This window comes from Ambystoma mexicanum, chromosome 3p (assembly GCF_040938575.1).
Source record: "Ambystoma mexicanum isolate Mex_15411 chromosome 3p, UKY_AmexF1_1, whole genome shotgun sequence".
NCBI classification, from domain to species: domain Eukaryota; kingdom Metazoa; phylum Chordata; class Amphibia; order Caudata; family Ambystomatidae; genus Ambystoma; species Ambystoma mexicanum.
In genome coordinates, this window is record NC_090925.1 from 878,890,153 (window position 1) to 878,909,109 (window position 18,957).

The 18,957-nt window shown below is 45.8% G+C and overlaps 1 protein-coding gene across 2 annotated transcripts in view; it reads right to left on the reverse strand.

Annotated features, from left to right (window-relative positions):
• LOC138581055 (sulfotransferase 1C2-like) overlaps positions 1-18,957 on the reverse strand; it is a 347,674-nt gene that overhangs the window by 110,103 nt on the left and 218,614 nt on the right. For both annotated transcript variants that reach the window (XM_069652096.1, XM_069652097.1), the window contains exon 3: positions 8,292-8,420. In XM_069652096.1, the coding sequence (XP_069508197.1) occupies positions 8,292-8,420 (129 nt within the window). The remainder of the gene's footprint in view (positions 1-8,291; positions 8,421-18,957) is intronic.

The following is an 18,957-nucleotide window of genomic DNA, read 5'->3' on the forward strand; positions in this document are numbered from 1 at the left end:
GTGCTCTCTTTTAGCGGTTTCCATGGCCTCATCAACCACCTTACCAAAGACAGCAGAGTCTTCCACTGGCTTATTGATGAGGGAAGTCTGTGTCTCTGTCTTGAACCGCACATTTTTCAGCCAGACTTGGCACTTTAGGAGAGTCCCCTGTGTGCAGATGCGTCCTTCTGTTTCAGCTGAAAGTGTTTTTTAGCATATTCTGTGTTACTTGGCGACCTTCAGTAACCACAGCTAGGAGTTGGGTGTGGGCAGGCTCCGGAACGTTCTGGAGGCCTTTCTGTATGAGTCCCCATTGTACATCACCATAGCTTGCAAGGAGCGTGGTCTTATTGGGGATCTGGGTGCAAAATGCAACAGAGGTGTCCCAGCTTTTTGCATCAGCGGGGTCCCAGTCTTCTGGCTCGTGAGAGACAGGGTCTTGAGATGCCTGACCTGGGTCAGGAATATAGTAAATGTCCTGGTCGGGGTCATCCTGGTCGTCCTTGGACACAACTACGGAAGGTTCCTGTGGACGTTGTTCATCGGGGGATGCAAACTAAGCACCAGATGAAATGAGCCTCTGGGACTTAAGAGGAACAGGACAAGGATCCATAGACCTTTATCTTTTAAGGATATCATCAGACTGACCTGTAAAGTTGATAAACTCTACCATTTCATCCATACATGCTTCAAAGCTTTCCCATGTCCACTCAGAGGAGGTGGACTCATCAGTGGGAGGGAAGGGCTGGCTAGCTGGAACAGGATCCTGTTGAAGGGCTTTAGGAAGAGGAGGCTGGAGAATACCCTTCAGGTAAAGGAGAGGCCTTTTTAGGGTCAGAACTGTGAGAACAGGCTGTAGAAAGCTTATAAATGCCATATTATACCATATCTCCCGAAGCTTTGGGAGCATCTTGGATAAATGGGCCTGTTTTGGCACGTCTTTTGACGCTACCGCATCGGAGGCTGAGGATTTAGTGGGAGCGTCTGCTGAAGAAGAGGACTTTGTGCCATGTGCAGCGAAGGCGGGTGCGCAGAAGGAGCTGAACCACGAAGTTCAGAAGGCCCAGTCAAAACTTTCAACGGGCCTGCGGGCGTTGAAGGCTTTTTCGGTAGATCCGATGAAGAAAGCATAGGGGCTGTGTGCTTAGGAGCTGTAGCGTGTGTGCCCTTGTCGCCAGGGTGAGATCTCCCCATCGCACTGCCGATGACTTGCTCGGCGGGGCTGGGGACAGACACGCAGGAACGTGTAGGTTCCACCGTTAAGTGTATGGCTTCTGAATCTCAGCCGTTGCTACCAACAGACTCCTTGGGCCTCATTACGACCCAGGCGGTAAGGGATTACCCGTACCGGTAAGGGCACCGGTACCGTAATCCCTTACCGCCCTATTCTGAGGTCCCTTTGCGGCTCCTCCCTTAATGGCTGGCTTTACCGTTATTACCGCCTTCCCCATTCCCATTGAGCCCTATGGGGGCAAAAATGGGAATGGGGAAGGGCCATGGTGAAAGGGGAATTACCACCCTTGCCCACCTTGGAATGGGGCGGTAATTGCTCCATTCACCATGGCGGAATCGGTAAGGTTCCGGCGGCAACGACTCTTGGCCCGCATAGCATAGGCCGCCAGCCGCTTAGTGCACCTGTCTTTTAGGGTATTAGGCCGAAAAAAGCTTACAGGCCTTGCAACGCCACTCGTTGTGGTCATGAGGGAGGCACCGACTGCACTGGCGATGGGTGTCTTTTAAGGGAAATTTCCTGTTGCAAGACGCGCAGAATTTAAAGGGTGCTCTCTCCATAAGGGAGTGAAATGGTAGCCAGACTGAAGGAAAAAGAAGAGGAGGGGCAAAGAAGAGGCATTCTAAGAAGGAAGTCAGTAATAAAAGGGCCCCACTCTCCGTATTGTGAGGCAGGGCCAGAGGGCCAAGGCTGCATGGAAATCAGTCAGTGAGTTGTCAGTAGAAGGACCATCGGCGAGGCAGGATCAGTCATTGAATAGCGGTTAAGGCAGCTGTCGAAGAAGTAAGCGTGAACCACTTAAAGTAGACAAGCAATATAAACTCTATACGAGCTCTGCATGTGCGACCGACTAGATAGGCGGAACAAAACAATCTGGTGGGACCTCAGCAAGTGAAGGATTTTGGGTACACTACACATCACGTTAGGGATAGTGTTACAGGCACACGCCCAGGTGGATGTCCCTTTTTGATATTCAAAAGAATGATGTAATATACTCTGCAATTACAACTAGATGTCAGACTATATGCACAGTATGTTATTCTAAGCAGATTCACAAGCATCAGAAGCTTGTTTTTCCTGTACACCATGAAAGAAAACCTCTCATGAGACAGTGCACTTAAAACAAGATGGTTGAAAATTAACACCCACACTTCACGCAAAAAGATGAGAATCCTAAATTAGTATCCACAGAACAGAGCAAAGTAAAGGGAACACTATAAATCAAAAATGTTTTGCTATTTTTAAGTACCATTTTACTGGAAAAGAACGTAACTTCTCCTGCGACAAAATGGTATTCAGTTGAGTGGATACAATACTGTGATTGACTGTCTGAAGATGAGCCTGCCTGGAGTGCCGAATCTGATGGTGTCATCACTGCTTTCTCGGCAGCTGCTTCTTCCCATGTGGCCACAGAACGGCAGCTGCTACCTGATCCTGACCCCCAGGATGGCTTTATTAGGGAGGATCACATGGGGGAAGGCAGCTCAAAGGGGAGTCTCCCGACATCATCGGGTGAGACATGGTATCCCCCTTTTCCTTTTAAGGATGTCCCTTCCATTCCTCATGTCCTAATGGCATGCTGTTATAGCTCTCCTCATTCCCCCTTAAAACCTACTAAAGACACTTCCTCAGACTCTACCTATAAGGTATCACAAACTGACTTCCCTTTTTCTAATGCTGGAAGTACTGCCATGAGGAAAACTGCGGGATGGGACAATCATCTGTGGCAGGACAGTAGCCTTTTCTCAGCTCACGATGAAGAAAAGACAGATACAGTGCAGGGCACAAGGGGGCAGGCAGGCAAGGCAGGCAAGGCTCCAACAATGACCGTCACCACACAGGGCAATGCAGGGACCACAAATGGTTGCAGCATGACGCAGTCTCCTAAATCGCGACCCAGTGGAGCTAGGACTACAAGGTTTGGTGGGAGAGGGCCCAGGTTCCCCATATCTCGAGATTCAACTCGGGACGACGGCACTCCTATGCGATACCCTGGGTTTGAGCTGGTCAATTCGATGGATGTCACACAAACACTTCCGATGAGTCTCTTTTGGAGGGTAATCCGGAGATGCCGAGAGTAGTTGTTTGTACTACTCCAAAGGGTCCAAGCATCCTTGCAGGCCTTCTGTGATCGATGCAAAACAAGGGGTCCAATGGGACAACAGCGGGCTCAGGGTGCCAAACCGTCCACTGTTCTGCTTCAGCGTTTCAGGATACTTGGCTCCTTCTGTAGTTCGGTGAGAACTTCAGTTGATCGACCTGGAATGGATGCAGAGCCCCTTCTCTTATCCAAGATTAGCTTCACACCAAAATCTGGGATATGATATGATGTGGCATTTATAACGCGCCTGTACACAAGTGTTTCTAGGCGCGACAAGACAAGGAGGGGGAAACAAAGGGAGGGCAAAATAATGATCTTACTAGGCCTTGTGTCATTCAGATCGTGCAAGTGCGGGAAGAGGAAAGGGGAAAAGTGCCAGGGGGTAGGAGAGAGCGGAAGTGCAGTTAACTCACAAGTGCAGCCAGCGGGTGCTCATAAGTGCAGAGAGAAGGGACTGCAGGGTTGCAGATACAGACCCTTAAGTTCTGTGGAGCCTGCCTGGAGGCAGTGCAAAGGCAACTGGACATGCAGGGGCCCAAGATCAGAGGGTGACCAGGCAGCCAGTGAGTGGAGCAGTCAGATGAATCAGCAGGGGAGATGAAGAGAGAAAGCAGAAGCAAAAAGGATGGTCTTGAGTTGAGAGAGGCAGGGAGGCTGTTCCAGAGGGAGATAGAGCTTCCCCCAACTCTCTTCTTGGAGAAGTGTCTGACCCTCAGAGAGTTGGAGGTGGATGAGCGGAGAGCTCGAGAAGGAAGATGTTTTGGAAGAGAAAGTTGGAAGTAGAGCGGCTCCAGATCCCAGAAAGCCTTGTGGATGATGCAGAGGGTCTTTATCCTTGCAGCCACGGGGAGCCAGTGAAGAGATTTCAGAGCTGGAGAAATACGATCCCTATGCTTGAGGCCAAGGACAAGTCTCCCAGTCCTGTTCTGGATAAGTTGTAAAGGTCGAAGAGTAGAGAGAGAGGACAAGAGCTCTGGAGACAGTGAACTTCTAGGGGAAAGTGAGAAAAGGAAGAATACCACTGAGGAGGTGCAGCTGATAGTTTGACTTCTTAGAGACGTTAGAGATGTGAAGAGAGAAGGAGAGGGTGTAGTCAAAGATGACACCAAGGTTCTTAGTCTCACAGGAAGGGGCAGGAAGAAGGCCCAGAGAGAGTGGCCAGGGAGAGAGAGAGAGAGGAAAGGAGGGAGTGGGTGTGCCAATGAGGAGGATTTCAGCCTTACTGGCATTAAGGCAAATATCATTGGTAGCACACCATTCCTGAATTGCAGCCAGACAGTCTGGTATGAGAGAAGAAGCAGAGGTGGCTGAGGGGAGCCTGAAAGAGAGCTGAGTGTCATCTGCATAACACTGAAAATTCGAGCAGAAAGTAGCGATGCAGTGGGCAAGAGGTGCCAGGTAGTGGTTGAAGAGCCACGGAGACAGGTTAGACCCCTGTGAAACACCACAAGTAGAGAGAGAGATAGAAGAGATGAAAGACCCCAGCGGACCTGAGATGGTCGGTCGGTGAGAAAGGAGGTCAACCAGGCCAGGGCCTGATCAGTAATACCAAGGTTGTCACAGAGGCGATTGAGCAGGATGGTATGGTTGACCGTGTCAAAAGCAGAGGGTAGATCAAGGAGAATGAGGACAGAAGGGAGATTAGAGTCAAGATTGGAGAGAAAGTCTTCACGGATGTTCAGGGGAGCAGTTTCTGTGCTTCTGGCAGCTCTGGAACCAGACTGGTGGTCATGGAGGCAACCACCAGATTCAGTATGTAGATTAAGCTAGGAGATGGCCAGCTTTTCCAAGAGTTTGCCCCGGAAAGGAGTGATGGAGATCGGCAATAGCTAGCCGGAGAGGAAGGATTGGCTGAGGGCTTCTTTAGTAGGGGGTGCACAAGAGAGTGCTTAAGAGGGTAGAGGAAGTTCCAGAGGCAAAGGAGTGTTTACAGAAATCGGCCAAGGCTGGAGCAAGGGTGCCAATGTGGTCCTTGATGGTTCTGGATGAGCAGGAGAGGATCTGCTTTGATGAGACTTTCATAGGTCGGACTTGTCTAGATACATCGTCAGGGGTGAACAGGGGAAAGGAAGAGGAGAGGCAGCCTCTTGCGGGCCAGTAGTGGTAGAAGAGGAGGAAAAGAGGGTGGACAGGATGTCATGAGTTTTGGTAGTGAAATGACAGGCCAAGGACATGCAGAGGGCCTGGGAGGGAACAGGAGAGGTAGAGACTGCAGCAGGATTGGGCAGCTCCTTGCAGATTTTGAAAGGTTCGGCTGAGTTGATAGATGCCTCAGAGATGCAGGCTTGGATGTAGGCTCTCTTCTTGTGGAGGACAGAGCGTCTGTATTGCCTTTGGAGCAGGTGGCAGGCCAGTTTGTCAGGGGATGCGCCTGATGCCCTCCACTTCCTCTACGCCGCCCTGCACTTGCGTTTAAGGGCGGCGAGGTCGGAATCATACCAAGAGTTGCACTTGGATTTGGGCTTCAAGAAGAGGATCCTCATGACAGGGGCAAGGACATCCAGGGTGCGATAGAGAGGGCTGTGTCAGGTTGTGAGTCAGCCAAAGGTGCAGGAGAGAAAGTAGCGGGGAAAGCCTCAACTGATACACGCTTCATGGGTCGGATGACCGAGAAAGTAGGTGGCAGTGTTGAAGTCGGCCTGACCTGCGGGGAAGAGAGAGAGAGGTGGGAAGAAAGGAGAAAGTGATCACTCCAAGAGAGCGGTGTGGTGAGAAGGTTAGAGAAGGGGATGCCTGAGGAGATCATAACATCCAGGGTGTGCCCTGCAGAGTGAGTCGGGCCAGAGGGAAGAACAGAGAGAGAGAGAGAGAGAATTGCAGAGGTTGCGAAAGAGTCCTGAAGAAGGGCTTGTGGTCTTACCTTGTGGTCGCAGACAGGCGGGTTAGCTCGTCCCCGATCAGAGTCTGCGCCGCTACCCTGTCACCGCCAAACACCTGTGTCGCTCAACACTGCAGCCTTGTCCTGCGAGAGCTTTGCCGCAGAGGGTCCGTACCTCAGTTCTTATAGGCACGGAAGCGTGGATGTAGCGAAGCGTGCTATGTATAATCGGGCAGCGTCTCCTCTGCACCTGCATCGCTCAACACTGCAGCCTTGTCCTGTGAGGGCTTTGCCACAGAGGGTGTGAACCAATGAAAAATCTGCTCTCTTGCATGCACACCAGGCGTGGACCAATCACGGTCCACGGTGCTCCCAGTCATTAAGGCACACCAGACATCCTGGCACCAGTAGTGTGGATTGGGACCAGACATTCCCAAACATCTTCCTGGGCCCAAACACACAAGGCATGCAGAAGACGGCGAAAGCTACGGTTTGGGCGGAGTCTGCATGCCCAATTAAGGAATGCCTGGGTCTGCTCGATCTGGGTGCAGGCAAAGGGCCAAATTGGCCAAAGGACAGAACAAAAGACTTTGTGGCATGGCCATTTTGGGCACTAGCCACCGTTTTAAGCCAAACGCAGTAAACGCGATATGGTTCATCAAAAAGTACAAACACTATAAAAGTAAACGGCTGCCACCAGTCCGTCCTAGGCACACTGTTACAATCACCAAAGAATCCTTAGATGGTATCTAGGGCCATAAACCAAAAAGGATCCATATGTGCGGTACGGTAAGATACTTGGCACATAGATAAAAAGTTACCAAGAAATGGAAACATAGTCAAGGACTAAGGGAAACACAGTTTCCCAGTACTGACAGTCTGAAGGAGGTGTCAGTTTCCCCATAATAGATGAGCAAAAGCTCAGAGGAGCGCAGCTGAAGGCTGTGCACCACTGGAAAAAGTCAGGTTTGGCTAGCCAAACAAAAGCATAAAGTTTTAGGCGTCCATAAATGATGGAGGGAAAATTGCACCTAAGGGAAATCTTTCTTAACACTTAGCGAGAGAGGGAGTTAAGTTGGTCAAACCAAGCAGCAAAAAAAGACCAGGGTGGGAGATCCCACAGAAATTAGATGTCTTCCTCATGGCAACACTTGGCAGGAGATTGAACCAAGTGGGACGAACAAAAGTGAGTGAGAAGAGGGTCTGAGATCCCTCTAGCATTTATGAACTGCAAACCAAGCCTGAGAAAAGGCCTGGACAAGTAAGTAATTCCCCCTGACATTGTGCACTGCAAAATAAAACAGAGAACGTCAGGAGAAGGGAGTCATTCCTCTGGCATTGTGAAAGTACTGAGAGCAAGATATCTGTAAAAGGGGGGAATTCTCCAGGATCCCAATAGTGAAGAAACAGCTATGAGCAATAAGGAATGTTGATGTTTGAGTTGGAACTTTTAATGTAGAACATGGCAAAGGGATTGAGACCTGGGCATGGGAGCCATTCCCTCAGTTAAATATCGCACCTAAGAATTGGAACATTACCTTTTATGTTTGAACTGAGAACTGTACTGCTTTACAATTTGGAGCATTGTTTTTGTGCATTGTAAAGGGGTTGAGACCTGGGGAAGGGAGTCATTCCTTCAGGTAAAGATCATACTTAAGGATTGAAGCTGTGGACCATTGTCAAGAAGAAGGGGGCCATTCCACTGGCCCGTTACTTCATTAGGTGAGTTATAAGTGTAAGGGACAAAAGCAGGGTTTTGACACAGGACGGTTGACTCTTGATTTATATGGACATCTTGACTAATAAACATTTATGCCAACAACCATAAATGTTTATGCCAACAACCATTCCACCTGTGGGTCAATTTCCTCCTTCTACACCCTTACAGTTCCTACAATCTTGTCTACCTCACGCACGCTTTCTCAACCTCGTTTGGAGGGTGTCACCCTCTTAACTTATTTCACTCTCCCAAAACCTCAATACCTTTCATAGACGTCAAATGGATCACCCTCCAGGCAAAACTATCACGCTCACAAAAAATGGTATCCCCTGTGACTATAATGGTATGCCCTCTAAAATCTCTTTGGTGATTCACCAGGTTAAGAGGTATGCTACACTCCTTTGGCGCCTATGACCTTAATAAAGTACATATTTCAACTTACCAGATGGTAGCGGTTTTGGTGGGGCTATCTCTATGAAGGGGTTTCGGACGTAGGTAGGAGCCCGTTTACATTTGTCCACATCTCCATTTTGCTGTATCATGTCCACAATTTCATGAACCCAGGTGGTGCCTGGTGGGAAGGTACAGGAAAAGTAGTTAAGTTGACAATACAACGAGTGGGAATGGAAGGTGATGAGGAGGAAGGGACAGGTTTACTGACACAGAGCTAAACTACAGCTTGAAAGACATGAATATTTCTGAATGTAAAAAGGACCACATTTTTAAAAAGAATGAACAATAAAAAGTATAATAAAGTACATTTAGAATTTTTATTTTTTTTAAAAGGAAATTCTCTTGAAATTTCACACATTTTATAAAATGTACCCCTTAAACAGAGGAAGTCCCCACCCCACATTTTTCAGATTAAAAATTTTGTTCGCTGTCGCACAATGAGTGCTCTCCTTCTCCACCTTTCACACATGGTCCTGGGACTTGCCTTTGGTGCCATAAAGCAAGCAAAGCTCTACATGGCTATCAATTACTTTTAAAATGCAAGTGATACCTTAGAGAGGTCCAGCTTCACCTCACTGATGATGCCCAACAAGGCTGAAACACGTGTATGGGGTTGCTGGTGGTACTCTTGTTCAGAGAGGAATTGCCATAGCATTTCGGTGCTGGACTGCCCATGTGGGTGGGACAAAGAACTGATATGCAAACGGATATTTCCCATCTGTGAAAGGTACAGTGAGCAGAAAGCAGATGGCTGCTAACTCTCAACGTGGTTAACAACCACTGAACAGGTTATCATGCCTTGTTCTTCCGAGAGAGGGGCGCCTGCTACCTTTATTGAATTTGTTGAAGGAACTTGGGTTTGGTCACCCTAGGTTACCTGGGGGCAACCAGACGTGGACTCCCTGCTCACTGTGCTTAGAGAGGTCCAGCTTCACCTCACTGATGATGCCCAACAAGGCTGAAACACGTGTATGGGGTTGCTGGTGGTACTCTTGTTCAGAGAGGAATTGCCATAGCATTTCGGTGCTGGACTGCCCATATGGGTGGGACAAAGACTGATATGCAAATGGATATTTCCCATCTGTGAAAGGTACAGTGAGCAAAAAGCAGATGGCTGCAAACTCTCAACGTGGTTAACAACCACTGAACAGGTTATCATGCCTTGTTCTTTCGAGAGAGGGGCGCTTGCTACCTTAGTTGAAATTGATACCTTGATTACTCCTAGTCTTACTACTCTTCATCACATTACTTCCCTATGATGTACCCACCTCAGATCCAGGATTATTTCCGCACTCTTAAGACCCTTATCCCTCGCCTTTAGGTATACAATCCCTAGGTTACCAACAATCGAGTAGTTTCTTTTATCCACTTTGTTATGGGCCCTTTCAGCCACTCCAAGGCAGGAGAAACAGGAAGTCAGTAAGAATAAGACTAGGAGAAATGAGGTTGCTGGTAAGTAATTTAGGTATTACTTCCACGTCCCTTTTCCTCACCCCAATAAGAGGTATACTCAGCGGAGGTATTGGGCCAGAACAAGACAGAGCGGTGTTCTGGCAACATTTATTTTGCCAGAGCTAACCCCCTGAGCCCCCCGGTCCACTCCTCCCACAGGGGATAAACTGCAAATGCGATTCTCAATGTTCGGAGACTCCCGATATGCAAACCCAAGCAATATATCCTTTGTGCAAAGGAGACAGGCTTCAGGAGACTCATGGTATGCAAGGGAAGACCTCTACACAAGCAGAAGAGCCCAAGCCCAACATTCTGTGTACAGGCACTGCCCAAATAACCTCAAATGCTATTTAGTTTACAAACATTTTACTGTTGGGTGAATGCTTTGACATATTAAATGAGCAGAGAGCCCAGCGCTATTGCAGACACATTTCAAATAAAAAAAATCTGATCATTCTTATGTTCCCAAGTTGCACTTTGTTTTGATATAAATCATCCGGACACTTAGGCCCTCACCAAGAGTTGGGCGGTAAGCGGGCGCTATTTCCGCCGAGCGGAAATAGTGTTACCACCAGGACCCATAGTGCACATAGCGCTGTATCACAAGTATGCGTGCATGCGCACACGGTCCCGGCATAAGCGCTAATTGTGCCTGGTGGAAACAACACTGGAAAACGGGCTACCGCACATAATCCTGTTGCTATTAGCGCTACCATCAGCTGATGTAGGTCATTGGCTCACTAGAGAGCTGCATGTGGAATTGTGGAAGCAGATTTTGGTTGAGCTCCCGTCCAGTCTATATGAAATGTCTGGTGGTAGGACCAGTTCTATCTGATCAAAATGATTTAATTTTCAATGTGTCAGGCTTAGTCAACTCATTTTGATTGATCAGTAGGCAACCTTTTTTCCCGTTTTGGGGTTCCCCACTGCACTCTTCTCTACCTCACTTCACCTCATCCCCACACAACCCTCCTCTTAAACATATATGTATTTGGTAGGCTCAATCAACTGGGTGGAGCAGACCTACCACCTCAAAATCAAAACTGTTTTATGACGGCACGCCATCAGCAACAAGTGGCAGCCATGTTTGTATGTAACATTATATGTGTCACAGACACAATTCCCTATGATTGGTCAGCAGTGGTAAGGCCCATAAGGCTCTGTGATTAAAAAGCAGCAGTCCTCCAGAGCAAGGCACTGCTTCTGAAAGCATTGCAAATGTATAGCATGCAAGCAAGCAGATGTTTCCAGTATGCACCATGTGATCCACTGATGCAGCGATACAAGGCAATAAAGATAATTTCAAGCAGCTAGGTTAAATATAAAAGGTACGAACAACAGATCGGACACTCCTAAGATAGCAACATCAAGGTCGAAATACTGTGACAATTCTACTAGAATATGATGTAATCTGTCCCCAAATGTACCTAGAAGTTAACCAACAGCTGAAAAACCTATAAAAAGATATGTGGAATCTTGGGTGTGGTGTCAGGTTACCATGACTGATTTGTTTCCTGCATTCCAAAAGATAAAACAGACTCAGCTACGTGTTGTTTGTAAATTTGAATGCTGAAGGGTTTTTCTTTAACACGTCCAAGATAGTGACAGTCAGGGGTTAGTCCTGCCTGAGCCTTTTCTAGAGGATCTTTTTTTTGCCCAGAAGAATTATAGGACAAAGACTGGGAGAATTACTATGCTTTTTTTTGTATGGAGTCAGGAGTCTTTAGTAGTGGAGAAATACGTTTTGGCAAAACCAACAGGAGAGTAAACGGCTGAGAGAACAAATTCAAGTGCCAAAGATTAGGGGAATTCTCCCAATCGCACTACTCTAGGGGATGTCCATGGGGGATCCTTGGCTAGAACTCCACCGATCATGACCAGGCAAGAGAGTGTTAGGGTCAGGACTTTGCACCCCTACATTCCCATGGTGGAATGGGGATGGAAACGGTTGTGCATGCTTGTAGCCCTTAAACAGATTCCACTAGAAACCATAACAGTGCTACCTACATTTTTTTTTGTTGGTACCATTGCAGGCAGTCTTGGGTCGTTTTCAGGATCAGATCCAGTTAACCCGTGGTTCAGTGCTCTGGTGAGACAATCCCTGATGCTTAGCACTAGATGCAGACCACCATGAGTCCTGCAATGACCGGAGACCCCTAAAACATGATTGATGCAGGGAGTTATCAGCAAACAGTGCTCAGGCAGTGACAAGCAACTCACATGACAAAGACAAAGGAAACACGCCTGAAAAGTCCTTCTTCGAGTAGCAGAGAGTAGCATCTACAGGAGGATATTATTTAGGCCACAAGCTGGAAACATGCAGAGTGCCAAGGTGAAACACAGCAGAGGCCTTGGACAGAGCTGGTCAGCCCACAGGTTGGCCCTGGGGCACTTCCGAAGGTCCAGAGGGTAGGACCGACATGTAGGCACCTGGACTGGTTTGTCCCAACAGCCCAAGGGTCAGAGCACCCGCTAGGGTCTTCAGGAGATCGGCCCAGAAATATAAGGCTTTGCTGGGACTTGGCTGAAGGCAATGCTTGAAGCCTTCAATAGTTGTCCATGGGTCTTCAATGGGCTGAAGCTGTTTGTAGTAGTCTTGGCTCCCACGAAAATCTGAAGAATGGCTGCAGGAGTCTTTCTTGAATACTAATTGAGAGCAAGGATCGTCCACAACCATCCAATGGAAAGGACCTGCACCATTCTAAACTGGCAAGGGCTGTCCAATATTGAACAGCCTGTTGCCCCACATCTGCCCATCAACAGACATACATATAGCCAGAGTGTGGATTGAGACCAGAGAGTTCCAGCCCCCAAATCTAGCCAGATATTAATACTGAAGATTTACCCGGGTAAGTGGAGGCTTTGCCATGGAAAGGTCTTTTCATAAACTGTATGTCCTAACTTGAGAGAGCAGGAAGAATGGCAATGGACAAGATGGCCAAGGGACAGGGCGGAAAATGTGTGGCACAGCCATTTTGAGTATATATGTTACTCCAAAAGGCATTATGCAGTAAAATGCAAAGGTGCACACATGAAAAACTAAAAACATGGTAGAAAAATATCCAGCTGCCACAGCCAGTCTTGGACACATCATGAAAGTAACAGAATTGTTACTAAAAGAAAAAGATAAAAAGGGATACAAAGTTCACCTGCCACACGTCACTGAAGGGTGATGTGTGCAGCCTAAAAACAACAAGGAATCCCGAAAAAGGGAGAGGGTTCCCCTACACTGGTAGCCGTAGGGACTGATCAGTGGCCCCAAAACAGAGGAGATAAGCAAGGTAAGTAAAGATAAAAGGCTTTACTTCCATTCAAAGGTGAGGGTAGGAATAAAACAATAGCAAAATGTTTGGGGTTCCATCTGGGGAAAGCTGCAAAAAGAACATCTTTTCTAACAGCCAACATATTCAAATACTCAACAATTCTGGGTTTGATAGCTATGGCCTCATATTTCCTTGGTTCAATGTAGGCAACACCACGCAATGGCACTCCAGTTCTCTTTCAAAGAAGAGAAACTAGGTTTAGCTATGAAAATCCTACAGAGATACTAATGCAAGAGTGCCACTTGGGCTCTATGTCACGTAACATACATACTCCTTAATTACAAATGACTGGCAAGTGTTTGAACCACTCGCTGCCATTCCTCACAGGCCCCATCGTCAGGGCAACAGAGTCAACTTGACAAGGTTAATGAGATGAGAAAATGCCCTGAGAGTTAAGTGCTCTCAGGAGGCAGATTTACACAGAATGTCACTCTTCGCAAGTCCTTGAATGAAGGTCACACGAAAACATGTTTAGCAAACTCTTTAGGACAAGCAACATGATTAGGGGACTCATGTCAGATCCATAGATCAGAACTTTCAGCCTAATACCAGTGGTTAAGGTTAGAAATGATTAGTGTTGCTGATAATTAATAACACTTGATCTCCGCTATATCTAAGGTGCCACTTGTAATCATAGTACACACCCCCTCTCTATGGGGTTATTTCCCTTGAGCTTTCTGTAACACTCATTGCTCAGTACTCTTAATTTGCAATCCTGATTGTGAGGGGTCAGGACTGAAACTCAGACACAGTGGATTCATATTATTTTTGGCTATAGACCTTTATTAAACAAAATGGGTTTGGAAAAACACCTCTCTGTCCCTGCTCAAAGAGATTTTCCCTATCAAAACAAAACAAATGGGTCAGTCCTTTGTCAAAATGTCCAAAACAATAAGTCTGGTGTCCACAGTTCTATTCTGACCCTCACATTTTAAAATCACTTCTAAAGTGGAAGGGAAATGTCTTTGGCCTTGAAAAGTGTATAAATATTCTTTCCATTTCGTTCATTACATTCACTTTCTTTACGGGACCATTGTTTGCATGCTCTGGTGTCCCCTTTTCCCTCAGGCAGACTCACTGGGTTGTTAAAACAGAGATAGCTTCTCCCACAGTAACCGCCAATGGCCTACTGGCGTCCCAGTCTTCTCTCTGGTGCTCACTGCCTTGCCGCATGGTACCCTTCCTGCTCACGGATCTCGCTTGCCTGCCACACGTCTTCCTGGACCCCAGTAGTGTGGAAACAGCTGTACGCCTTCTTCTTCACTCTGGCATTCCCGCAGCTTACCGAGCTGTGCAGTCTTCTTCCTCCGGTTCCTCTGCTGAGCCGGTTGGCTCCACGGACTTCACTACTGGATGGCAGTCCCTCGGTCAATACCGAGTGGATTGATGTCTTCCCTGCAGGTCACTCTACTCAGCTGGTCTCTACGTTTGAATGTCCTGCCTGCAGTTAGGTGCTTGCAACAACTAGAATGCAGCGTATGTTCCTGGCCTTTTGTGATCCTCATGACTCGGCTCCTCTTCCTCGTGGCAGTGGTTTCAGTATTAGAAAGAGAAAGGTCAACTTGTGTCACCTTGCAGGTAGAATTTGAGGAGATGTTTTCAGAGGGTGAATTAGATGTGTAGGGTTTGAGGTAATGTTTCTAAGGATTTTAGAAGGGAGGTTAGACAAGTTATTCACAGAGTGGGAAAAAGTATTTCCAATAGTCTCAAATGGCAAATCAATTTTAAATAATATGAGGGAGATGAACATCCGGTTACTTGGGGGGGGGGAATCCTCATGAACCCCTGCCTCTTCCCACTTCATTAGCTTGCATACTCTTTCTACTGGGAATTTGATGGGCAGACACCCCATCCCTATACTGAGGTGAGAATTAAGGGCAACAACATGCCATCTTTGACACTTTAAAATAATCTGCTTCTAAAATTCACATATTTGCATTTGTAGGAACTGCTTTTGAAAATTATTTCAGGGTGACTTTTAGTGGATGTTTATTGAAATCTTGGGGCATTTTACATATTAAAACTGAACCGCTGCATTGTTGTTTTACCTTGTAGGCGTGAAATAGCTTTTAATTAAGAGTTTATCTCAACTACAGCCTCTATCAAGAAAGTACAGATCCCAGCAGTTTTGTAGTCCTTAGGCACTACTTTTTTGCTTGAGCAACCAGCCGCTCTGTGCTGGGTTAAAAGGAACCTTTTTGCTTGTTACTTCATCTTTGACACTTTAAATTAATTTGCTGCTAAAATTTGCATATTGGCAAATTGTAGGAACTGCTTTTGAAAATGTGTTCTGGGTGATGTTTAGTTGATTTTTATTGAAATCTTAGGACATTTTACATATATTGCTCTAATATCCTTTTTAGAACTTTGTTGTTATTTATTTGTATATTGTGCTCATAACTAATTTTATTTGAAAACATGAACATTTTGAAGCGTGTGAGTGAAATTTGCAGTGTTATTGCTTTTAAATACTTTCTAACGTGCTTTGAAAGCACTACTTCTAAAACTGCCACTCCGAAACTACATTACCGCAGCTGTACTGTAGTCTGTGTGCATTTGTATCAGCTGACCGGCACGTCGGCGCCAGCGCGTGACGTCAAGCCCGGTCTGTGCCGGCCCATGATGTACAGGTTGTGGAGTGTGCAGGTACTCTGCTATTTTATTAATTTACTGCATGTTTGTTATCCTTCATTCCATGCATCCTTTACATGCTATAGAGTTAGCTAGAACTAAATCCAATCAACGCTCTGCGTCACCTAGGCATTATAGAGTCACTTTGCGGTTTGCAGACATGTTGGCCCGGTACACAGGAAGTTCTCTTCCTGCTTTAAATGGAAATACAGCTAATGTAAACCTGCTCAGTAATAGAGCGAGCATACCCGAATATATAGTGCCGATTGACAAACAACCTTTTTCCTATTCTTCACTAGGTCATGCCATATGCAGCGTTATGGAAAATGTAGTTCCTCAGGGAAGTTGTGATATGATTAGCCAAATTCTCGCCTCTAACTGAATGATTACTCAGCTGGACGCTGTTTCAGCAGCTGGTGATATTCTTCCCATCATAGCTGCTAATCAGAAGTTTAAGTTAGCACTTCTGAACACCCACTCCACCGTCAAACACGCCACTGAGGTGGCCGACTTACTGACCATACATATTCTGGATATAATTTGTCTTACCGAAACCTGGTTAAACGCGGCATACAATCAAGCTGCACTATTAGCAACACCAGCAGGCTATACGATTATAAGATCTGACCCTGAAAAGGGCAGAGGTGGTAGAGCTGCTGTTATTTTAAAAGAACATTTTAAATATTATGTTCTGAGTACTATTAATCTCAATAGCTGCAAACACTTAGTTATTCAAATTGTAGTTGATAATAACACTATCAATTTAATAATTATTTTTTGGCCACCAACCAGCATGCCTTCATTTGAAGAGCAAATATGATATTGCTCGGGACCCTTGCTAAACTTTCCTCTCACACTATACTTTTAGGTGATTTTAATCTTTGGGACAATGACGGCACAGGCTCTGTTGTCATCTCTCTCATCACGTCTTTGCAAGCTATTGGACTTCAGCAACTCATAACATATCCTACTCATGTGGATGGGCATACGTTGCATTGGGTCCTTACTCCTAACCTCCAAACCTCCCTCTTTAATTTCATTTATTGTCCGTGGACTGATCATGTTCTTATTTTATTCTTTTTTATCTAATTTCTCCAGCTTCTTATAAAAAAAGGTCAGTGTGCAACCACTTGTAGAAATCAAAACAAGAAACCTGACTAGAGTGTTCAGATTTTTCTGACCTTCTACTCCCACTGATGCCTCCCGCAGTGGAGTTTTTTTTATACTGAAGCATTGGTGCAGGAATATACCAATATGACAGCTTTAGCGATTAACAAATTAGGACCCATCATCATTAAGAAATGAAAAACCAAAACTGCAGGGAGTTCATGGTTTTCTATCAACATTATTAAGCATAGAAAACAAAACAGAACAACTGGAAAACAACGGAGGAAGGATCCATGTCCCAAATCTCTTGCCTCTTATAAAGGCGCAGCTGCCGACTATAAAAAGGCTATTATGGCTGCACAAACGGACAATTATGCTAGCAGAATCAGCAATGCTAAATCAGACAAAAAAGAATTGTTCTCCATTTTGTGTTTATTGGATGGGGAAATAAAACACCACCAACAAAGACCCTCTTAGTAATTCCTGGTGTCAAGAAATCCAAGACAGCTTTTCCGCCAAAATAAAGATTCACCAGTCCACCAATGCCAGCCATAGGCTAGCAATAGCCCATAGTACTGAGAGTCTCTCTAAGAATAGGGCTCCAATAATCACTCTGACTGACTATGTTGCAGAATTCAGTCTGAGCTCTGTTACTCAAAAGTTCCTGACTGATATTGTGAACGGGGTTAAACCCACTGCATGTGCTGGTGATATATGCCCTGCGATAATCACCAAGGACTCTATCACATGTCTCTCTCCACTAATCGCTAGAATTGCCAACTTGTCTATAACTAACCTGTGTGTTCCCATTAGACTTATAAGGTCTGCATTACCCGGTCTTGAAAAAAACGACTATAGATCTTGAGACTGTGGGTAGTTACAGACCGATTACCAGTGTTCCGTCTAGATAAAGTTGCTCACTTACAGCTTCAAGAGCATGTGGAAAAGAACAATCTGCTTGGAACACGCCAGTCCGGCAATCGTGCGATGCATGGGATGGAAACAGTAATGCTGGACCTGTGAGTGAGTTTGGCTGAAATGGTCGACAGCTGTAAGGTTGCACTGCTAATGTTGCTCGACCTTTGACACCACATTTGACTTGGTGGACCGTGCTCTATTGCAAGAAAGGCTGCGTAAGACCATCGAACGGTTTGCTTCCTTCCGATGCCCCATATCAGCAAGAGTGGTAATGAGTGGTGTTCAAGCCCATCCAGAGCTACTATTTTGCGGCATCCCACAGGGTGCATGTCTGTCGCCCCTGTTCTTTAATGTTTACATGCGCTCTCTCTTTGAGCTGCTGGACAGCATCAGCATCAAACATACCAACTATTCCTATGATAACCAGCTGGTCTTTGAGCTCTCTGGTGACTTTGAAATGGATGCCATTCTTATTACTGAATCCTACAACATGATCTATGACTGGATGTCAGTGAATTAATTGGCACTGAACAAAGAAAAGACAGATGTTATGATTGTAAGTTCTAGTCAATTGATAAAAAAGTTAGATCAAAGATACAGACATTTATGTAATAGAATGGGTTTGCATCACATCTAATGGATACATTTTGGGGGGAGGGTGCTTGTGTTGTTATGTTCTCTTTTTTTGTGTTGTCTGTTATGTTTGGGAATGTCAGGCCACCGCTCACGGCTACGTTTTTAAATGTGTTGAGGTTAATATGTATTTCAAAGTTATTGTTTATTGTATTCTTTGATTCAGGTTTATGTTGTTACCTGGATGATAGCCTGCTGGCCTAGTAACATTTGCTTTGTACTTGATATGTTTCTTTCTTGTTGAAAATAAGAAATAAAGTTTGGAAAATAAAAGATATAGACATTTCACCATATCTGGATGTGTTATTCCAGTAGGTCCATTTGTGAAAACATTAGGTGTTGTCCTGGATTCCGGAATGACAATGAAGCGACATGTAAGCCATGTTGGGATGTCCTGTGCCTATGTCAAGTGGCTTAGACAGATTGGTCCGTACCTATCCTCTGAAAATCTTTCTTCCCTTGCTTGTTAACTCTCGGCTGGACTATTGTAATAGTCTTCTTGCAGGTACATCTGAACATAATTTGAGAAGTCTTCAAACAGTCCAGGATGGGGGTGTAAGTGTTGTCTGCAATCTTGGCCCACAAAACCAT